The sequence below is a fragment of the Schizosaccharomyces cryophilus genome, assembly GCF_000004155.1.
Source record: "Schizosaccharomyces cryophilus OY26 unplaced genomic scaffold supercont4.5, whole genome shotgun sequence".
Taxonomy (NCBI): Eukaryota; Fungi; Ascomycota; class Schizosaccharomycetes; order Schizosaccharomycetales; family Schizosaccharomycetaceae; genus Schizosaccharomyces; species Schizosaccharomyces cryophilus.
In genome coordinates, this window is record NW_013185628.1 from 531,916 (window position 1) to 551,783 (window position 19,868).

The following is a 19,868-nucleotide window of genomic DNA, read 5'->3' on the forward strand; positions in this document are numbered from 1 at the left end:
TAGCCTTTCTCAGCAACTATAATAGGAAGCCAGTCATTTCATATTCAATCTTTTAGTATCAGATTTCTTCAAAATTTTTTTTTTCTTTTTTTTTAACACTTTGTCTGCTTTGCGAATTTTCACTTTTATTTTTCTTTTATTTTCTATCCTTTTAATTATTTACTTTATTCGGCTATTTTTGTTTTCACATCGTCATTATTCTTACGTATGCAATTTATCTTTTAAGCGAAGTGTCTGAAAACAATAGTCGTCATCCCACAACTTATCCTCTGCCAACATCTAATCGTGTTTAAACCGTTTAGACACGACATTTTAGATCATGAGCAATGGTCCAAAAAATTACAATGCGCAGTTGACTGCTGCAGCAGCTTCAACAGCGCTTCATCGACCGACGACATACAATAATGATGAAAACTATAAAAATGTAAACTCGTTTCTTGGGAACCGCACATCTACTTTCTCAAGTTCTACTTATTCTCCTCAGTATGACTATTTACGATCAAAGGCAATGAACGTAACGTATAATCCAAGAACAAGTGGTGCAACCAATCTGCGTAGTCAAAACTCGGTCTATCTTCCTTCCTCCCCTGTTGCTAGTAATTATACACCCTCAAGTACTGGGAAACGATACACTCTGACTTCCGCTTCTGCAAAATATCTCACAAAATCTGAAAGACAGAGAAATCCTACTAGTTATGCGCACGATTTTACTCCTTCTTTTCCTTCTCCTATAGAGCGTCAACGTGCCCCGTCTATCTCCAGTAACGTTTCGGAAACTCCGAGTCTCAGAACTTATGAGGAACCTAGATCACAAATAAAGACACGTCAATACGCTCAAGAAGGCCCTCATCAACCCAGTAATGTCGTTCAAACAACACAAGGAAATGCGACCTCAACGAAACGCATCCCTCTCTCCAATCGAAACAGCTATTTTGGTCCTCCTATCTCCACTATTAATTCCGGAAAAGTTGGTGCGAGTAGTGTACCGTCTTCGCCAGTTGATATAAAAACTTCATACTCGAGTGCATCTCCTTTACAACGTTCCACTACCTTAGGTCGTCCTTCACCAGCGATAACCCAGAAGTCAGCTTTAAAAAAGCATTCTCCTGCACTTTCGGTTGACGGACAATTGCCCGAGTCTATCCCTAAGAAACACGTAAGTATCTACGAGGATAAGGAAGATGAAAGGATGAATAACTCATCATCCGAGTCTCTTTATGAGGATGTTTCTGAAGATTTTGAAGCTGCGCCAATCGAAATGAATACAACACCTGCTTTTTATGTTCCATCAACAAAGCGCATTTCTGTTATCCCTTCTAATGGTACTCGTAGTCCTTCCCGCTCCGTCAAGTCTGATTCTATGCAATTTACATCTTTAGAAGATGCTGCAAGGAAAAGGGTTGAGGAAATGCTAAAACAAATGGACGATACTAAAGTTCATGGAATGAGTCCTACATCAAACAACAGTCGTCCGTTAGAGACGATTCCTGATGATAATAAGTCATTTGTTTCAGAAAGCAGCTTTGATCGCGATGAAAACAGGGGCCGTGCTCATAACCTATTTGCTAAATTAAAACCCAAAAGATCTAGCTCAAAGGCATCACGTGATTTACCTTATGGTCATTTTGGTGCTTCTTATAATTCTTTGGAAGGCAATGGCGGTGGCCGTTATGCAATGCGTGGGTCCTACCTAGGAAACCAACAACGTGAACCTATTTACTCTCTTCGACAGCCATCTCAATATGATAATAATCGCCAAGGAAGATCTTACACTTTTAGTGATGCTGCCCCTATGGCAGTGGATAATACAACGTATGACAATAGGTTTGCCAACGATAGTGACAGTATGCTGGATGGTGAGCCTGTTCAAAAGCCCAAGAAAAAGGGAAATAAGCTGAAAGCCTTAAAAAAACTCTTTAAAATCAGATTTTAGAAAAAGCGCCTAGTACTGACAGGTTCTAAAGTCCATCAATGTGTCTTTTGGTATGTCTCACTATCTTTATTTGCTTGGCGGGTTCGTCTATTTATCATTTACTGCTGCGGAATCTTTTTAATCTATAATTTATTATTACTGCACAGTCATTGCACTGTTGTTTATGTTATTTACCTCTGCTAATCTTATATATTGACTATACGTTGTGATGTTAATTTACATCCTTTTTCTTTTTGGTGGTATTTTTGGTGAATAATACACATTCTATATACTAAACACTATCAACATAGTAAATTTCAGGAAAAAAAGAACGGTTTGATACCACTACGATGGTCACGACTGGCAAGGTCCTCTAAGTATTTTCTCGATAAAATTTCCGTAATTGTAGGTTCTCTTTCTTCCCAGTTCATTATAGTTTCTTTGAGTAAAAACCTGTCGGTGTATTCTTGGTAATAACCAATCTGTTCCTTCAAATCATCATTAGGATTGTAGCGAACCGGTTCGACGTCAACGAAGGACCCTTGGCCATCAACTGGATAACCGTTTTCCATGCTTGATAAACCATCCATCAGTGAAACTCTGCAACTCTCTGCATCACTCATAATTTCAGGGGAGTGGACGGTTAACTTTTCATCTTCTGATTCAAGCTCAATGATTTCCACGGAGCCAATGTTTTCTTTCTCTTCTACGTCTGATGGCTTCGAGTTTTTTACCAGGTGTTGATGATCTGACTTAACACGCGGTACTTTATCAGATACTGACCTAACCGGTATACGATTAATAGCATTAGTATGAGTATCGTTTAAATTCAAGGAATCCTTATGCTTGTCATTGGATTTCATATACGATAAACGAGCGCAACCAGTTGAAAAAGAATATCTAGTATGTTTTGGTTCATCTTTATAAACGACCAGTGCGTCGCAATTTGAATCATTGTCTTGATTATCATTATCCGAACTTTCTATCGCATTTTCAGAATAGTTTTCACGGACAGCTGATATCCATGAGACTAAAGGATCGTAATTAGAAGTTTGGTTGCCTGGGAATTCCATTGCCAAACGAGCAGCAAACGACGAGACTCGTTTATTATTTAAATTAGAAGCTTTGTTCTCTTTAAATCCTTTCATACTTAATTACTGAAATGATCAGGTTGTTGCTTGCGTTACAAAGATACCACTTGCTAAATATGCTCAACGTAAACATACATACATAAACAAACAAAAGTAATGTTGATCTTGAACAATCAGGTAAAACTTTCTTTCAGGTTAACTAACATAACATTGAACAAAATGCTAACATATCGGCTGACAATCTTTTAAATGAAAATGAACGAAAAACTAACTTTTCTAATTAATGTTCAATAAAAACGGGTACCACTTAAAAAGTTTGTCTGCATAAATAAACAGCGTTACATAGATGACTATCAGGACTTTTTTATCGGTTGATCAAAGACAGCTCATAACATTCAGCATTCACAGGTATTGGAGGTTACTCCTGAAATCCTTTCAGCCGTTTTTTTGAGTAATTTGCATTTTGGAACCCTCATGATTAGGTTAAATTATAATAAAGAAATCAAAAATCAAACTTGCTATTAATTATTGCTTTTTAGAATCTTCATCTGGCTCTTCTTCATCGTCTGATCGACTATCCACAGCACCAGCGCCAGAGAAAACACGATACGCAACTTTAACAATCATGCCAAACCATATGTATATTAAGAGCTGTAAAGAAAAAAGCAAAAAAACAAAAGCGTAATATATTTGTTCATTAAAGATATAACCTTTTGAAAAGTCCACATTAAATCCGCCTATGATATTAGGAGCAGAGGTTATCACGACTTTAAGAATTCTGTAGTAAAGGTAATGTCTTGAATATATCCAGCTTACCATAAAGAGACCGAATAAATAATCACAGATTTTACCAAAGCCGAGGTACTTTATCATTTTAGACCCAGACAGAATATAGTCTGATAAATCGAAAATGTACAAGATGGCGTTGCCAACTCGAAGAAAGTTAAAGCTATAGCTCAAGAAAATTAACGAACATGTGACGATGTGGTGTGCAAACATTTGCCAATGGTCAGCACGACGTTGTTCCACATGAAGGACATATATCTGCTGTAACCAAAAACCAAATTGAGCAAGGTAATAAAATTTAAAAAGGGTAGACATATAATATTGAGGATAATGTTCGAAAAGTTGTTCTTCGTGATCCCAATATCCACTATTTCGATAAATGTAAAATCCTAGCAGCCAAAAGACGAAATAATACAAGAAGCAATATCCTTGCTCACAGAATCGAACAACGACTTTTCGTTTCCGAATACCCCAAGACAGGATGAAAGGACGGAAACAATAGTCCATTACAATGCTTCTAATAGCAGTGAAAATTACTAACCAATAAAAGGAAAAAAGAAAGTCTTTAGGTCCTTTACCATAAACATCTGATGATTCTTTATACGATAAAAACATAAAAGGTTCAGCATAAGGCCTTGTCGGCGGTAAAAGATAAAGAAAGATGCATAATGAAATAAGAGCTAAGGAAATTTCTTTTTGCCATAAAACAAGAAACAGAGGAGCTTGTACCAATTTTCTTCCGTCTTTTGTAACGAAGTTTCTCGGGTCTTCAAGAGAGCAACTGAAAAAATTATTGCTGGTCCCTGTATGAGAAATATCTTTGATAGACTCATGACCAATGGGACTTGGACGAATACGCTTATTTTCCTTTCCTTTAAAGGCTTTTTTACTCATAGTGAAGATTCGCACAAACTATCAAGATTCAATTAATGCCAAATAAAAGTCTGAAGCGACTTTAAACTCAAATAAATGTGCTTATTAGCAATTTCAAACTATTAAAATTAACAAAGAAAAGAGAAAGAGAATATGAAACGCGAAAAGAAGGTAAGGAAGACTGGGACGCTGGTATATCGAAGTAACACAAAACAAATGAGAAAACAAAGACTAGAAGCAAAAAGATGTTAATAAATGATAAATGAACAGAAAAATGTGCAAACTCGCTTGTAAAAGTCAAGCTATATAAAGGTTTCAAGATATCGATCCGCAACCAAAGAAACGTCCTCGTAAATTTCCAACAAAAATACTGGTAATAGGAAGCAATGTTTTGGTTCCATAACTTGCAAAAGTAGCAAAAGCGGTAATCATGTAATATACGACTTTTCCAATTCACGCAAATCCACTCAGCTGCAAACCGAACAAGCTCACCGTATGTATGAACCTTCCAGAATAACATCAATTTACCTTTCAAAGCAATCTGTTTCTCGAAAGCTTCTGACGCAGATCCAAGTTGAATAGTTTAAACGCAAAACAGAGACATTCACAAGCGTTATGCAGCCATTTCTCCTACGAAAATGAAATTTCTTCAATTACTTACCGAATATAACTTTTTAATTGCAACAATCCTATAGTGTTAAAATCGTGCGTGTAGACGGTAGAATGTTTAGCACTATCGATGACTACGTGGTCATACTTCAAGAGCAGAATACGAAAGAATGTTACTTTCGTTCGCTACTCGGTATGTTCTCATATGAAGTGCCTTGTTACTTAATATTGCTACTTAAAATTTGCAAAATTAAAACTCGGCAGGAATACTTTGTTTATAGTTGTTTTCGAATGTTTAAATGACAAGAATACTTCTTTCATAGTAGGAAGGAAGGCCCAAGTAAACCAAGTATCGGGTCAAGGCAAATCACTCTTCAAATTACAAACATACCCCTGGAACACTACTAGTTCAATAGTAGCTTCTATTTCAGAATTGCAATTCAACTTTACCATACTACTTGGTAGGAATAGCGCTAGGTCAATTAACACTAGTTACTTTCATCGATACTCTCAATACCCTCAATACCCTCAATATAATAGAAGGAGCATTTCAGAATTAAGAAGTGATTTATATGAAATGAATAAAAAAATAGATGTAAAGTACACCACAAGACAATATCACTGTTAATAAGCGTTCTCAGATACATTTAAACGGCAATTGAACGATTTTCTTAAGCCACCTAGTAAACCGTACTTTTTGGCCTTATCATTCCTATTTTTTTATATTTATTCATTTGTTTTTAATTGAAAGCAGTTCGTTTTGTGTCAAAGACAGGTTTTTGTCCATGTTACTTACAACGTCAATCGGTCTAAACAAAGATGCTATTCCTCGTCGTAGACTAACTTGGAAGAATGTTTCTATATATATTTTTTTTTAAAAAGAAAATTTCGGTAATTTCAGTCATGTGAACAAGGGTCAACTCTGAGTTTACTCAAGTTGGTGTCTCGAGACATAGTTCATCACCCTATTTCATCCACTGGCCATTCAGTGATGTTTCAAACTTCTATATCCTAACAAAAGTATTTGAAAAGTATTCTGCCTCTTAAAATTCAATTAAAGCAATACTTACATGGAAATTGATTGTGATTCATAAGTAGCATGTCACTCAGAAATCCAGTATGCTGTTACAAAGAAATTACTACTTGCACTGGGAATTTTGCACAAAACCAGAATGGCAGGTTGGAAGCTTCCATCTTGGGCGATGTCCAAATCATTTTGGATTGCTGTATCTTCTTCAGTGACTACAGCTGCTGTTATTCTTGGTACATTGGAGTCTCGGAAGTATCGCTCAATCCAACACTTGCAATCGATGATTGTAAGCGATTCAGGCAAAAGTATTCAGCTCTCTCCCTCTGGTATTCCTATTGATTATGAAGAAAATACTGATGAGAATCAAACAGAAAAAGATGTGAAGATTCCATATGACGAAGAATTAATTCGTGAGCAACTTGCCCGTAACTATGCATTCTTTGGTGAAGAAGGTATGGCAAACGTTCGTAATGCCTTTGTTATAGTTGTAGGTTGTGGTGGTGTTGGTAGTTGGGCAACCGTAATGTTGGCTCGCTCAGGTGTACAAAAGATTCGAATTATTGATTTCGACCAAGTTTCTCTTAGTAGTCTTAATCGTCATGCTATTGCTAATCTTGATGATGTGGGTACACCAAAGACCGTGGCTTTAAAACGCGCCATTAAGCGCTTTGCTCCATGGATTGAAATCGAGGCTTATAATACACTGTATAACCCTGATTCCGCTGATGAACTTCTTTCCGGAAATCCATCATTTGTCATCGATGCCATTGACAATATTCAAACAAAGGTGGATTTATTGGCTTACTGCTATTATCACAAGATCCAAGTTATTGCTTCTACCGGCTCAGCTTGCAAATCCGATCCTACTCGTATGAACATTGCCGACATTTCAGCTACTGCCGAGGATCCGCTGTCTCGCGCTACCCGTCGTAGACTAAGGCTTTTGGGAGTTATGGAAGGAATCCCTGTTGCCTTCTCTTCCGAAAAACCCGATCCTCGTAAAGCTAATCTGCTACCCCTATCAGAAGAGGAATTTGATAAAGGAGATGTTGATCAATTAAGTGCTTTACCTGAATTCCGCTCTCGTATCCTCCCTGTTATTGGACCTATGCCTGGTATCTTTGGTCTTACTCTTGCTACTCATGTTTTAACACGCATCGCCAAATATCCCATGGATCCCATTTCTACTCAGGTTCGTCCTCGTCTTTACGAAGAAGCCGTAAAGCGTTTACATGCTGAGGCGAGAAATGCCAATGTTCGTTTAGACAAAACTTTTAATGCTTCTGAAATGTCCTATCTTATTGAAGAAGTTTACTGTGGTCGAAGTGCTCTTTTTCCCCATGAATCCCAAAAAGTAAGTGTGGTTAGATGGAACCCTCACGTGCCTTTTGAGCATACCAATCTCGTAGCTATGACAAGAGATGAAGCACGTAAGCATGAAGCTACTGTTTTAGCTCCTCAGCTCGATCCCTCTGCCGTCTATCCTAAGGAAGTCATCGACGTCGTCAATAAGTTTTTGCATCGTTTGCGCATCTGGAAGATGCTTTATTAAGCTAATTGAGTACTTACTTTGTATTTGTTTACTATATTTTTTTGGTATCATTAGGTAGTTATAGGTGCATTCACTAAATTGGAGAAAATGAACAGAGGGAAATCGATTCCTCTCAATTTGGGATGTTTGATTGAATATAATTATTATTTTTCTTTTGTTTCAAATCCATTTGAGTACATTTTTGGAGTTTTTGGAAACATGTCTATTTCGTTTATTACATTGTTACTTTTTGCTACCTACAAACATAGTCTTTTCAAAATCAATAATTTTTGACGAAACTTAACATATAGCATCTTCAGTCTTATAAATTTCCTTTATGTCGAGCTCAAGGCATCGTGGTTATCAAAATGAAGGCTTTTCTGAAAGAAGATCTCGCTTTTCCCGAGATTTACCTGCGAACGAACGTCCCAGAGAGTCTCGGACTTACCGTGCAGATAATAGGTCTGTAAGCCCTTCTGCTTCTAGAAAACGTTATTCTTATGATGATGAAGGTGACAGATACACCCAAAAACCACCTCTGGATCCGGTGGAGGCAGCCGCTGCTGCCGCCAGACGAGTTGCAGAGTCATTACAATCTGGTAGACCCGCCGATGAAGGCAAAGACATTATCAAAGAACAGAACATCGAGCGCTCTGTTCCTCTTCCTAATGCACCTGCTCCACCGCTTCCTCCTAACTCTCAATCAAATCTAAATGATTTGGTACCACCCTCTATAGCTGATATTACTGGGAAAGTTATAGAAGGGGAGGGAGTTTTTACAATCAATGTTGAGATTAATAATGTTAGGAATCGTTATATACTAGTTAAATCTTCTACATTATCCGAGATTGAGGATAAGAGTGGAGTCCAGTTGTATTCAAAAGGCCGCTATTATCCTAACAAAGCTCTAGCTTCTGATCGAGATCCTCCTTTATACCTTCATATAGTAGCCAGTTCAACGACGGACTTATCAAAGGCCCTAGGTGAAATAGAATCTTGGATACACAAAGACATTGGTCCTCTTGTAGACGAGAGAAGGTTTCGAAGACGTGATGAAGTGGACCGGAACCCGCCTTCTCAAGGTGCATCCCCTCAGGGTATCTCAAGTCCAATAGAATCTCAAGGAATGCGCAAACGATGGAATGAAGAAAAGGTTTATATCAATTTGACACCTACTAAGGGTTTCCATCTCCGTCAAGCAGTGGTTGGTCCTCAAGGTGCTTATGTAAAACATATTCAACAAGAAACGCGTACTCGAGTGCAAATAAAAGGACAAGGTTCTGCTTTTATTGAACCGTCCACTAATCGAGAATCTGACGAACCATTACATTTGTGTATAATGAGCCATGATATGAACAATATTCAAAAAGCAAAATCACTATGCGAGGATTTAATTGCGAATGTACATCAACAATACCAGACATGGAAAAGCCAGTACAAAGAATATAATCAAGGATCGCAAGCATATAAACAGACTAATCGTAACCATTACTCTAATCGCTCGTCCAAACCAGAAACACCTAGCAGTCATGGAACCCCACCAATATCCAATGTCTCACCTGTTCCTGGAGTTAGTACCGCTACTTCGTCAGCACCAATTGTTCCACCTGGCACCTCAATGCCAGCAGCCATGTATCCTCCTGGTATGTCTCCTACGGTTCCCATGGTTCCACCAGGTATGTCCTATGTATATGGAGCTCCTGGATTGTCTGGTCCTCCAGGACTTGATGCGCCTGGCGTTGGTGTCCCAACTATGTCTGCACCCGGTGCCGATCCATATGCAGCTTTTGGAGGCTATAATGCGTATGTCCAGTACTATCAACAACAAATTTATGCTCAAAGTCGTGGAGCCAATCCACCTCAATAAATGAATGTGATCAATTGGTAATTGGACAATGAACGAACGTTCATAGAAAAAGGCATATTTTACATGAACCTGAAAAGTACACTCGTTTTTTTTTGAATTTAGTGTTGATTTCTATTTGCTTAAGGTCTGAGTTTATTTATAATAATTCAGCTGATTTTATGTGTGGATTAACTTATTGCGTTTTTTTCTAGGAAAAAATGTAGTAAAAAGTAATAGGACTAGTAACGACAATGATAATAAATTAGGGATACAGAAGGGAAAGGAGCTCTATTTTTACGGTGCATTTTCTTTGGCTTGTGCGCGGACACGCCGTTCGTACTCTATCTTGTCTTTTCTAGATTCATTAAGATTAGCAACTAGTAAAAACAAAAGTAAAAATAAAAAAAGAAACAAGCAAAAGGAATTGCTATATGAAACATACTTAAACATGGTATAAGCTTCTGTTTGAGCTGGAGAAGCGATATTGGGGTCATTCAATAAATCTTGAATTCCTAGCAAAATCTAAAAAAAAGAAATTAGTAACCACTACACAAGTCTAGAAAAACCGAAAGAATATACCTGTTTAATGGTAATAGCTGGCTTCCAACCTTCTTCTTCATTCAAAATAGAGAGACAAACAGTACCAGAGGGATAAACATTTGGATGGAACAAAGGTGGAGTAAATCGGCCTAGAATCGTGTTAGGAAGCTATTTGGAATGGGGAGTTTAAAAAAAAAAAAAAAAAACTAAAACCATACACTTTGGAGGACGTGTTGGATATTCTAGAGAGAAATAGTTAGCAGGGAGAAAAACAATAAAAAAAAACAAGGAAAAAGTCATTCAATTATGTTTGTCGAATACTGAATTGCTTTGATGCTTGGCAAATTTTGATGGTGAATTGCAAGGACAGGTATTAAGACTAGCACTTTGAATATGGAGACTTGAAGACATACCCTCAGGGAAAGTCATAGTGAGTTTATAAAGACCACCTTCCCAAGAAGTTTTTGGTTTACCAGGGATTCCGACCGTCCAGTTCATTAAGTCAAGACCGCCATCGGGAGATTTGCTAGGCTTTGCGAAAAATCCCTGTATAAGGATGTTAGAATTCAAGTCCAAATGAGTGAAAAGAAAAAAGTTTTTATCCCAGATACCACTTACAAATGGGTGGTCTCTCCTCCATTGTTTGCGTTCTTCTTGAAGTCGAGTTTTACAAAGAGACGACATTCTTATATAAGTTTTTAGAATATATTCAACTGAGGACGTGTTTATCAACAAGGAGTAAGATTTGAATGCCAATGCTTTGAAAGCTCGAATTTTGTGGGTAGGGTGGATTGGAAAAAATATGGCAAACCTCGTATAGAAAATCTCTGTTGTGATTCATGAATCCTTTGAACACTACGGGAAAAGCAATACAAAAATAGATGTTTTCTAATTTAAAATTAACAAATAATTACATAGATTATTTTACTAGTATTTATTTTCTTTCTGTGCTGTGTTAATTCTAGTTTGGAAAGAAAAAGCTGCCTTGCTTTATGAGTAAATACAAAGCGCATTACCTTAGTATCGCATTCGACCCAATATGTATTGATCAAGCTTGTTATTTTCCTCTGTTTCTGCCTGCAAAGAAAAGCCCTGGAATGCGTCTTTGCAGGATTGGTTTGTTTCATGCTTTGTAGACTGCAAACGAAACTAGCTTTCGGGTTGATGAGCCAAATACTGAAAATGAAAGTAAAAAAAAAGAAAGAATCTCTAAATTTCGTATAGAAAAGCAAAGAAATGCTATTCTTTTTCAGTTACCCCATTGTTTACTAGTGAATCTGAAAAAAGGGTACGTTAGTAAACAAATCCAACATCTATCTTTGAAAGCAGAAAGCAAATAACATATTAATCTAATATTTTGTTTCTCTCGTATGTATACAACGAAGAAAAGAAAAGAGAAATTAAGACATGCAACAGAATCCATCAAGTACCTTTTCGTTTAGGATTTCCAATTGATGCTAGAAAGCGAAATACATAAGGGAACGAAATCCGTTTCCATAAATTTCCCAACCTACCTTATTTTTACTCTTGCGTTATTTTTTCTACAAAAGTATTATAAAATGAGCATGCCTTTGCATAAAATTGATGCCCGACTATTCCAAAAATCAGAAAATGCAAGCTAAATAAATAAACATGCTAACCATGTTTTATCAATGTATTTCCTCCAAGAGTCGCTTTTACATATATTATTCCTTAGTTTTCTAATTCTTTCACAGTAGTCAGTATGTCCGAGTGGTTAAGGAGTTAGACTCGAATTCTTCATTCGAGGCATCTAATGGGCTCTGCCCGCGCAGGTTCAAATCCTGCTGCTGACGGTAATAAATGTGCGCGGTAGGAGAGTGGAACTCCGACGGGCTCATAACCCGTAGGTCCCAGGATCGAAACCTGGCCGCGCAAGTCTTTTTTTTTCGTTTCAGACCACTGCATACGAACGAAGATCCATCGTATGGACGGATTCCTTTTATCTCCCCATCGTCGCTTTCTTTTTGGTTGGTTTTTCTGTGTGCGTATGTAATTCGATTTGTCATTTATGCAAAGGTAAAGTTCGCTAAACTAGAGTGAAATTGAAAACCAGTCATTATTGTACCCATAATTCTACAGCGCGCACCTTCACAAGGCCCCCAGTATGGTGGTAACCCGCTCTGACTTCCATGATGAATTTGCCTACGATCACAAACAGTTAAATAATTTAAAACCATCTTCCGGCAATTGATTCTACAAAACAAAACCTTTTCAACTACGTTATGGCCACATTACTTGAACTACTTTTTCTACAAATTCTTCCCTCTCCTAACTGTTTGCCTGTTCTTAACCGGTACTTCATTGATTGTTTCTAAGCCTTCTTGCCAACTTCGGCAACGGTGAGAGCTAGTTCAGTTCGTTAGTAATTCTAAGTCAAAATAAAAAAAATAAAAAAAGCGAGAACGGACAAACAAAATACTTTGAATGGATCCACTCCATTTTTCGTAATTTTCACATACCAGGAGGAAGGGATTGACGAAGCTTCTCGGCCTTCTTGGCATCAGCGACAACCAAAGTATAAAGATACTTGGAGCAGCGAAGCTTGAACTTAACATCCTTGTTTTGGTTCTTCTTCACACGGGCAGAAGTCGCATCACCTCTGTGAGCAAGCTGTAAAAAGAGCTTAATATCAGTAACCTGGCGAGGCTATAACACGATTCATTAGCTTTTCATCCAAGTTATCCAATAAAATTTACGTACCATTTTGTCGACTTGCTTGGTAAGTTGCTGTGCACAGAATCAAGTTGAGTTATTGTGTTGTGTCCTATACATTATGTGACTGCTTTTTTCCATCGAGTCCAACACTTTGGCATTTTCTAGGCTGGAAATATGCAAATTCGGTTGTTTTTTCGGTTTAAAAATCTTATTTTATCATAGAAAAGTTAAATGTGCTGCTAATCGATTTTGTCCACTTGGTACGTTACTCAAATGCACAATTCATTCTGATAGACTTAGGATGGTATTTACAAATTTGCAAAAAATTTCATAGAATCCATTTCATTGTTCTTGAAGAATTAAAATAAAAACTACTTGTAAAGTTACATAAACTACTTCGACCAACAAAAACGGGAATCGTTTTCGATGAATTCTCGTTGATGTTAAAATAGATTGATTATGTACAAAACGTAAGTTATCGAATATTAAAACAACAACCAAAAGAACAAAAAAAAAATAAAAGAATTAGAAATTAAAAGAAAAAAGTGAGAAAAGAAAATGAGTCGATATTAGGTCCTTTCGTATTATGATTCATGTACGGTCCCGATCCGGTCCCCTAGTCATCATTGAGCTTTTTGCAATAAATATTACACCAGGTCACAGGCAAATCCTTGGTGATAGGTTTCAAATGTCTTAATACCATAATAGTGGAATCCTATACCAATAATAATAGCAATATGCCATAATTGATGACTATTTCCCACGATGTCAAATACGCCTGGATAGAGCTTCTCTGGCACATGCAAAGCATAAAAAAGGACTCCTATAATATAGCTGAAAATAGACAGAAAAACAGGTTTCAAATAAGAAAATGTTTCTACGGCGCCTCGGATATAACACATTGTAAGTAACGGTAAGAATCCGCTGCAGGCTAAACCAATAAAGAAAAAGATTTTAAAGGAACGGAACCTGTAATCGTTAAACCACTTTTTCCAGGGCATATATATTCCTATACATCCAAGTGTCCCGGTAATGGCTATATAAAGCACACGAAATAAGGTATGACATTTAAAAGCATGGTATTCAACCGAGATAATAGAAGCAGCAATGAGCGCGGAAATACCCACATAATCCATGCATGCCGCACGTCGCATATGCTCATACTTGGACAAACTGGAAAATGTATGCCAGGTAACCGAACACGCTAAGCACTTCATTGCGGATACTAAAAAGAAAATGCGGACGATTCGATTCGAAAACGAAGACGAAATCCAAGACGTAGATGATGGATAAAAGTATGATATAACTGTGAAAAATCCAATGAATGCGATTAAATGGGTCCAGATATTGAACGTTTCATTATGGAAGGCAAGGACGGAGCGAATGCATCGACGCTTACTGGAATAAAACCGATAACCTCGTAAAATGAAGGGGTTGTTTTTCCACTCCAAAGGAATTTCATCTAGCTCAAGAAGCCGTCTTTCACCAGCACGGATAGCTCTCTGAAGTTTTTCTTTGGTATCTTCAAATATTTCACCAACTGTCGTTCGACTTTCAACACTGGCGATATCTTCTAAATCAGACAGCAAAGTCTCCAGGAAATTTAAAGCTTCTAGTACTTTCGAAGGGAATGAATCATAAGCAGCCAAGGCGTCGTGATACTTTTCCTCAATCATCCGAAGAAAGTACATAACCTGGTTTTTCCCTAAAATGGTGCTACCAATAAATGAATTCCGTAACCTTACTAAAATTTCATAGGTTGTATTTGGTTCTTCTATTTTTGGAAGTCCTACTTCTTCAATTCGTTTCATTCGATCCCCCAGGCGAGTGAGAAATAGATCAAATTTATAAACAACAACATCTTCCGGGATATCGCCCTTTTTATTCTCAACTTCGTATGAAGAATGTCGACGACCATGAACCCTTTTCCTTAATCCTTCTGCCCTTTCTGATTCACACAATTGCGGTTGAGCCATCTTCGACAACGATCAATTTGATTCCACTTCTCACCGTTCTTCCTTCGTTTTTTGGCTGTCAATTTTACGTCTGTACACTTTTCAAAAGGATGCAATTCTGGGATTCTCGTCGACGTTTGAATTGGTTCTGCGTTTGGTTTGGGGCAACTTAAAATCACATCCGTGGGAAACTACTATTTTGTCCATGAAACTGTTGCTTGTTGGACCTTGTTATATTCTTATGCTTAATTATCTGATATAATGATAAAGAGGAACACTTACCGCGCTAATGTCAGCACTTTACCATATAGAAAGATAATTACCAAATGGGATCGACTTTGTTTATACAAGTGTAAACAAACCAAAGAAGGAAACACAAAACGCGAATTTGAGGTTTTCATGGGGAAGATTAATCGATAAAGATATTTAAAACCTACATTTCAGTCTTCTATTTTCTCTTTTCTTTATCCTAAATATAATTCATGGCAAAAAGGAGGAATTAAATATTATCTGAGACGACTTATTTACATAATCAAAATACCTAAACTTAAACATCATAAAAATCAAACAAACGAGAATAGACTTAGGAGAAATAGCATTAAATGATTTCATACAAACGAATAAAAAGTGTATTCCCGGGTCCTTATCAGCCTGTTTTAGGTTTTTTATCAATTCCTGGGTCGTCTTCAGGCCGCTTTGAATTAGTTTCCATTCCAGAAATCGAAGTTCCCTTGTTTGTTTCCATTGAATTTTGACGAGAAAGGCTGGTTTCTTGAAGAGATCGCTTTGTGCCAGATGATTTTTGCTGATCGAATGAATCACTAGGCGGTACGCCAATTTTTCCATTCGGTCGACTTTGGCTTTTTTCCACAGGCTGTACAACTGACCTATGAACCGGAACAGATTTTGAATGATCTACTACGGATGACTTTCGTATAGATGGACTATCCAATCGGGGGTTGAAATTTGCTGAATTAGGAGCAGAAACAACTCCGTCTGCAGCTGCAGCAGCACGAGCGCTAATGAATTTTGCTGAAGAAGAGGTTCCATTTAGATTCAAGCCATCGCTTTTTGAAGGTATACTTGGGACGGCAGATTTCGTTCTCTCGTTTATAGGCTGAGGAATACTTGTCATAGGATACGTATTGTTTCGTTGAATTGTTTTCGTAGTGGGCTTTTGCATTTCTGGTTTGGGTTTCGCGTCCGACTCCTCAAAGGATTTATTAGCAGGAGATCCAGTATCATTTACCGCTAGGTGAGCAATCATGTCATCTTCTACAAATATATTATCTAACTCCTCATCAGAATACATTTCTAGATCTCTGTTTTCCTCCCTTGGTTTAACAGTAGATGGATGAAAGCCTTCCTCATTTTTGATGACTGGTCTGTTGTTAAGCCTGTTTTGAGCATTTTTCTTTCTGATAAATTCTCCTCTGGAACCAGATTCCGACTTACGGAATAAATCGCCGCTATCAAACTGATACTGTAAAACATCCTATTAGTAGCTGTACTAACTTTGCTTTTTCATTTCACATCACATACAGCTGGAGGTTTCATTTTTCCAATTTCTCGTAGATAATACTTGTCATACATGCAGTTTCCAAGACTGTTTCCGAAGTTTCGAAGGGCACGTTTTAAGGCATCGGTGGTTCCCTCTTTTTTGCACTAACAATGAGCATTAATAGAAAACACTCTTCGACCATTAAGTCTTTGTGATTCTTTGCATACCTTTTCAAATGCTGACCCCTTTCCTCTGCAATTATCTATTGATCCATAACCAATGTCCTAAATTTATTAGCCTTTCTTCTTCCAAAGCAACTAGTATTTTAACGGTTACGGTATGAACGCTACCTCATGATATGCTCCATCTTTAATAGTTACTCGAACCACGACGCTTATTCCTAAACTCACTCGACCGTTTTCTTTGTTTTCGTCAACAAAATCAATATTTATACTTCTTATAGAGGATGACCATCCATTAAATCCAAAAATTTCATTAGCAAGCTCAATTGCCTTCCAAGATTCGATATAGCTCACTGAAAATCCACCTGGACCAGATCTCCGCGAAACATACTCTGGGCCCAATTTTCTAGTGAGTGATGCCTGTAAGTATTGGTACTCATCCGCTGAATATGGATCTCCAAATCCATTTCCTTTTTCTTCTTCTATTGTATGTTGTTTTTCATGAAAGGTCATGTTTCTTTTACACTTTAAGACTCCTAAATGCAGTTCCAATTGGTAAACTTCTTGGTAGGTTTGGTGTTGAGTTTAGACTAACACCAAAACTACTGAAGCAGTTTGATAGTTCCAAGTTATATGTATATATATATTTATGTATTTATACATTTCAGTAGTCTAAAGTTTCTGTAAAGATCATAATAAACTTCTATTCAAAAGTATTCACTATAAAAATATTTTTTTAGTTAGTCTATAAGTTTCCATCCTTGAGTCTAATTTAAGTTGCTATTGTTAGTATTTTCTCTCTAATAAAACTTAAAAGCTGCAATATATTTGGAAAAAATGAGAAAACTCATTTCCGTCCTGCTTGCTCCGCTCTTCGTCAAGGATTTAAGATATTTGAAACGTAGGTACGAACGACCGATTGTATATATAAATTAAGATTACTTGGAACAATTTCGTTCTTGTTTATGAGTTTTCCAAGCTTGGTTCTCAACTAATTTTTATTCAACTACTATACTTCCTTGTAATGTTATTGTTTTATGTTATCAAAGAAAAAACATGTCATTAATATTAGTGACCATAAAGGATAAATGAGGATAAAACTATCGGATGACTGTTGAAGCCAATGCATTTATAGAGAAGGAATTCATAAAACGATCAGTTAAATTGTTGAAACCAAAACCATCCCGAATAAACAAAAACTGTTGAAAGAGAGTGTGGGGTTATTACCTTACATTAATTTTTGAGCATGAAGCCCGATACAAACAAAACACAAACAGGTGAAGAATAGAAGACAAGATTAGCAACACCTTTTTATATTAGATGGCCACCCCGTTATAAAGCTCAGGATGGATATCCTCCAAGCTTTTTATTTTTGAAAAAACGTCAAACAGAGATTGGCCACGTTCAAAGTTATTGTCAACAATAACACAAAGCATCCAGCTAGACATCATCGATACCAACAGCTTGTGAGTCGCAGAGTTAGGGTCATGGGCTGAAGCCCAAGCCATACCAAGGAAATACGCTTCGTCCTTCCAAGCCAAAAAAGAGGTAGATTCGACGATGGTTGGTTGAATTACCTCGCGATTAGGAAATACACCCCACGTAACTGCATTAGGAACTTCATATGCGGCATTGGTATCCAGTTTCCCATCTACAGTTATAAAAAAGTAGGAGGTATCACCCATTTGGTGAAGAGAAGATTTCAATTCCTCAATTAAAGAAGGGTGTACAAAAAACTCAACGTAAGGCTTTTGGTATACATATCCGTTCGTAGGACCCCATCCATGAACAGGATCAGAGCTTTTCACGCCATTCAAAGCAGGCTGAGAATTAATTGTTAAATAAGCCCTTTTATTAATGTTCACCAACTGACTTTGAATCATTTTAGCCTCATCTGAGATAGGCACATCGCTCCAGGGTAAGCTGCTTTGTTTTTTCATGCAATAATCCGCAAAGAGTTCACCGAGCTCTTTGTAAGACTTTGGACTGCCCCAAAGAGAAAGTATTTCACCTGTCGACTGACGGAGGCCATGACGAGAAGGATCAAATTCACCAAAAGCTGGACTACGCGAATCACCCCATCGACCATGAGGAAACTCATCCCACTGATCCGTCCTTGAAATATAACTTTCTAAACGAGTCCTCCAAAATATAGGACGTACATCTTCATTTGCTCGTTTCGTTCCGTCAGGAAAAATTTCTGTACGGTTTGTCGTCAGTTGATTTTCTGATTTTTCTGTCACGTCCTTTACTTCTTCATCTAGCAATCCAAGTCGCTCAATGATCATTTTCACGGCTTTTTCCAAATTCATAGTGTAGAAATGAAGACGAGTAATACCGTTTTCGATTAATGTTCGACAAAACTGTATCATTAAGTCGGTGCCGCGTTCACGTACATCATCATCATTATCTTTGACTGGCAAAAGGGTATCCATAAAATGTTGTGGAATTTTTACTCCACTCCATTTGGCTCGTCGAATGAATGAATCCCAAGCTTGGATGGGCATGATGCCTGGGAAAATGGGAACCGTTATGCCCATTTTCCGCACTTTCTTAACCCATTCAACGAAATTATCGGCATCATAAAACATTTGCGTTACAATAAAAGATGCACCAGCATCTACTTTTTCTTTTAAATGCTTTAAACTTCTCTCTAAATCGTCATCTGGTGAATACCCTTCAGGATAACCAGCGACACCAATGCAGATTTCGTCTCCATAATTCTTTTTTATATAACGAACCAAATCTGATGCATAGCGAAAGCCACCCTCCACTTGGGTCCATTCAGTTTCATTTTTGGGTGGATCCCCTCTTAGTGCCAAAATATTACGACAACCAGTCTCGTAAGCTTTCTTCAACGCCGTTTCAATCATTTCTTCCGACATATTTGTACATGTGAGGTGCATACAAGTATCAAGTTGAAATTCCTTTTGCGCAACATTTACAATCACAGGAGTCAAATCTGAAGTACTCCCACCGGCACCCCAGGTCACATCAATGAACATTGGATGGCCCCATTTTTTCATGCGATCTATACGACTGTACAAGTTTTGGATACCTGTGCTTGTTTTTGGAGGAAAAAACTCATAGCTCCATGTAATTCTGTCTTTCCAGTTCGGATGTTGAAGCTTGTCACTTATTTTCATTCTTACCACCCAATTCTGAAGGACCTTGCCCTGAGTAGATAGTTGGCTTTGGTTAAGTTATGGAATTCCAATCTCCTATAAACCGCTGCAGGAGACGGTACTTAGATGTGGACTATAACGTTGGATTCGTTTTAAAGTACTGCGCAACGGTTCATTAACTTATTAAAGAAGCTTAATTACGGAAGTTTCA

The 19,868-nt window shown here is 37.5% G+C and overlaps 10 protein-coding genes and 2 non-coding genes across 12 annotated transcripts; 5 read left to right on the forward strand and 7 right to left on the reverse strand.

Moving 5' to 3' along the window:
* The first annotated feature begins 175 nt into the window (after positions 1 to 175).
* Positions 176 to 3,478, forward strand: SPOG_00653 (uncharacterized protein). Its single transcript, XM_013168828.1, has one exon. The coding sequence runs from the start codon at positions 320 to 322 to the stop codon at positions 1,931 to 1,933; it is 1,614 nt and encodes a 537-aa protein (XP_013024282.1). The 5' UTR covers positions 176 to 319; the 3' UTR covers positions 1,934 to 3,478.
* Positions 2,168 to 3,161, reverse strand: SPOG_00652 (uncharacterized protein). Its single transcript, XM_013168827.1, has one exon. It carries the CDS (start codon positions 3,058 to 3,060, stop codon positions 2,230 to 2,232), a length of 831 nt encoding a protein of 276 aa, XP_013024281.1. The 5' UTR covers positions 3,061 to 3,161; the 3' UTR covers positions 2,168 to 2,229.
* On the reverse strand, positions 3,122 to 5,401 carry SPOG_00651 (sphingosine N-acyltransferase Lag1). The gene is made up of 2 exons (XM_013168826.1): positions 5,324 to 5,401; positions 3,122 to 4,893 (listed from the first exon to the last, which is right to left on the reverse strand). Exon 2 carries the CDS (start codon positions 4,681 to 4,683, stop codon positions 3,529 to 3,531), a length of 1,155 nt encoding a protein of 384 aa, XP_013024280.1. The 5' UTR covers positions 4,684 to 4,893; positions 5,324 to 5,401; the 3' UTR covers positions 3,122 to 3,528.
* An 898-nt stretch (positions 5,402 to 6,299) lies between these two features.
* Positions 6,300 to 8,063, forward strand: SPOG_00650 (moeb/ThiF domain-containing protein). Its single transcript, XM_013168825.1, has one exon. The coding sequence runs from the start codon at positions 6,444 to 6,446 to the stop codon at positions 7,851 to 7,853; it is 1,410 nt and encodes a 469-aa protein (XP_013024279.1). The 5' UTR covers positions 6,300 to 6,443; the 3' UTR covers positions 7,854 to 8,063.
* SPOG_00649 (RNA-binding protein) lies at positions 8,010 to 10,095 on the forward strand. The gene has a single exon (XM_013168824.1). It carries the CDS (start codon positions 8,170 to 8,172, stop codon positions 9,697 to 9,699), a length of 1,530 nt encoding a protein of 509 aa, XP_013024278.1. The 5' UTR covers positions 8,010 to 8,169; the 3' UTR covers positions 9,700 to 10,095.
* On the reverse strand, positions 9,336 to 11,020 carry SPOG_00648 (SUMO conjugating enzyme Hus5). Its single transcript, XM_013168823.1, has 6 exons — positions 10,837 to 11,020; positions 10,632 to 10,764; positions 10,437 to 10,460; positions 10,258 to 10,367; positions 10,121 to 10,200; positions 9,336 to 10,033 (listed from the first exon to the last, which is right to left on the reverse strand). Exons 1-6 carry the CDS (start codon positions 10,900 to 10,902, stop codon positions 9,973 to 9,975), a joined length of 474 nt encoding a protein of 157 aa, XP_013024277.1. The 5' UTR covers positions 10,903 to 11,020; the 3' UTR covers positions 9,336 to 9,972.
* A 915-nt stretch (positions 11,021 to 11,935) lies between these two features.
* On the forward strand, positions 11,936 to 12,032 carry SPOG_16308. The gene has a single exon. It is a non-coding gene; the product is annotated as a tRNA-Ser (tRNA).
* Positions 12,033 to 12,042: 10 nt separating this feature from the next.
* SPOG_16309 lies at positions 12,043 to 12,114 on the forward strand. The gene has a single exon. It is a non-coding gene; the product is annotated as a tRNA-Met (tRNA).
* Positions 12,115 to 12,413: 299 nt separating this feature from the next.
* SPOG_00647 (60S ribosomal protein L38) lies at positions 12,414 to 13,067 on the reverse strand. The gene is made up of 3 exons (XM_013168822.1): positions 12,940 to 13,067; positions 12,699 to 12,885; positions 12,414 to 12,585 (listed from the first exon to the last, which is right to left on the reverse strand). The coding sequence occupies exons 1-3, from the start codon at positions 12,940 to 12,942 to the stop codon at positions 12,551 to 12,553; spliced, it is 225 nt and encodes a 74-aa protein (XP_013024276.1). The 5' UTR covers positions 12,943 to 13,067; the 3' UTR covers positions 12,414 to 12,550.
* Positions 13,068 to 13,224: 157 nt separating this feature from the next.
* On the reverse strand, positions 13,225 to 15,024 carry SPOG_00646 (hemolysin-III family protein). The gene has a single exon (XM_013168821.1). The coding sequence runs from the start codon at positions 14,868 to 14,870 to the stop codon at positions 13,542 to 13,544; it is 1,329 nt and encodes a 442-aa protein (XP_013024275.1). The 5' UTR covers positions 14,871 to 15,024; the 3' UTR covers positions 13,225 to 13,541.
* Positions 15,025 to 15,324: 300 nt separating this feature from the next.
* On the reverse strand, positions 15,325 to 17,143 carry SPOG_00645 (DNA recombination protein Rad22). Its single transcript, XM_013168820.1, has 4 exons — positions 16,701 to 17,143; positions 16,578 to 16,634; positions 16,392 to 16,514; positions 15,325 to 16,332 (listed from the first exon to the last, which is right to left on the reverse strand). Exons 1-4 carry the CDS (start codon positions 17,043 to 17,045, stop codon positions 15,496 to 15,498), a joined length of 1,362 nt encoding a protein of 453 aa, XP_013024274.1. The 5' UTR covers positions 17,046 to 17,143; the 3' UTR covers positions 15,325 to 15,495.
* Positions 17,144 to 17,488: 345 nt separating this feature from the next.
* On the reverse strand, positions 17,489 to 19,769 carry SPOG_00644 (methylenetetrahydrofolate reductase Met9). The gene has a single exon (XM_013168819.1). It carries the CDS (start codon positions 19,676 to 19,678, stop codon positions 17,849 to 17,851), a length of 1,830 nt encoding a protein of 609 aa, XP_013024273.1. The 5' UTR covers positions 19,679 to 19,769; the 3' UTR covers positions 17,489 to 17,848.
* Positions 19,770 to 19,868: the final 99 nt, after the last annotated feature.

Excerpts from the sequence above, each read along its gene's own strand:
- SPOG_00653 (XM_013168828.1), top strand. The coding sequence starts at position 320 with ATGAGCAATGGTCCAAAAAATTACAATGCGCAGTTGACTGCTGCAGCA.
- SPOG_00652 (XM_013168827.1), bottom strand. The coding sequence starts at position 3,060 with ATGAAAGGATTTAAAGAGAACAAAGCTTCTAATTTAAATAATAAACGA.
- SPOG_00651 (XM_013168826.1), bottom strand. The coding sequence starts at position 4,683 with ATGAGTAAAAAAGCCTTTAAAGGAAAGGAAAATAAGCGTATTCGTCCA.
- SPOG_00650 (XM_013168825.1), top strand. The coding sequence starts at position 6,444 with ATGGCAGGTTGGAAGCTTCCATCTTGGGCGATGTCCAAATCATTTTGG.
- SPOG_00649 (XM_013168824.1), top strand. The coding sequence starts at position 8,170 with ATGTCGAGCTCAAGGCATCGTGGTTATCAAAATGAAGGCTTTTCTGAA.
- SPOG_00648 (XM_013168823.1), bottom strand. The coding sequence starts at position 10,902 with ATGTCGTCTCTTTGTAAAACTCGACTTCAAGAAGAACGCAAACAATGG. Across the intron at positions 10,368-10,436 it reads TCCAACACGTCCTCCAAAGT|GCCGATTTACTCCACCTTTG; the intron begins GTATGGTTTTAG and ends ACACGATTCTAG. Across the intron at positions 10,034-10,120 it reads GAAGCTTATACCATGTTTAA|AAAAGACAAGATAGAGTACG; the intron begins GTATGTTTCATA and ends TAATGAATCTAG.
- SPOG_00647 (XM_013168822.1), bottom strand. Across the intron at positions 12,586-12,698 it reads TCGTCAATCCCTTCCTCCTG|CTCTCACCGTTGCCGAAGTT; the intron begins GTATGTGAAAAT and ends GAACTGAACTAG.
- SPOG_00646 (XM_013168821.1), bottom strand. The coding sequence starts at position 14,870 with ATGGCTCAACCGCAATTGTGTGAATCAGAAAGGGCAGAAGGATTAAGG.
- SPOG_00645 (XM_013168820.1), bottom strand. The coding sequence starts at position 17,045 with ATGACCTTTCATGAAAAACAACATACAATAGAAGAAGAAAAAGGAAAT. Across the intron at positions 16,515-16,577 it reads AGGGGTCAGCATTTGAAAAG|TGCAAAAAAGAGGGAACCAC; the intron begins GTATGCAAAGAA and ends GCTCATTGTTAG. Across the intron at positions 16,333-16,391 it reads GAAAAATGAAACCTCCAGCT|TATCAGTTTGATAGCGGCGA; the intron begins GTATGTGATGTG and ends GATGTTTTACAG.
- SPOG_00644 (XM_013168819.1), bottom strand. The coding sequence starts at position 19,678 with ATGAAAATAAGTGACAAGCTTCAACATCCGAACTGGAAAGACAGAATT.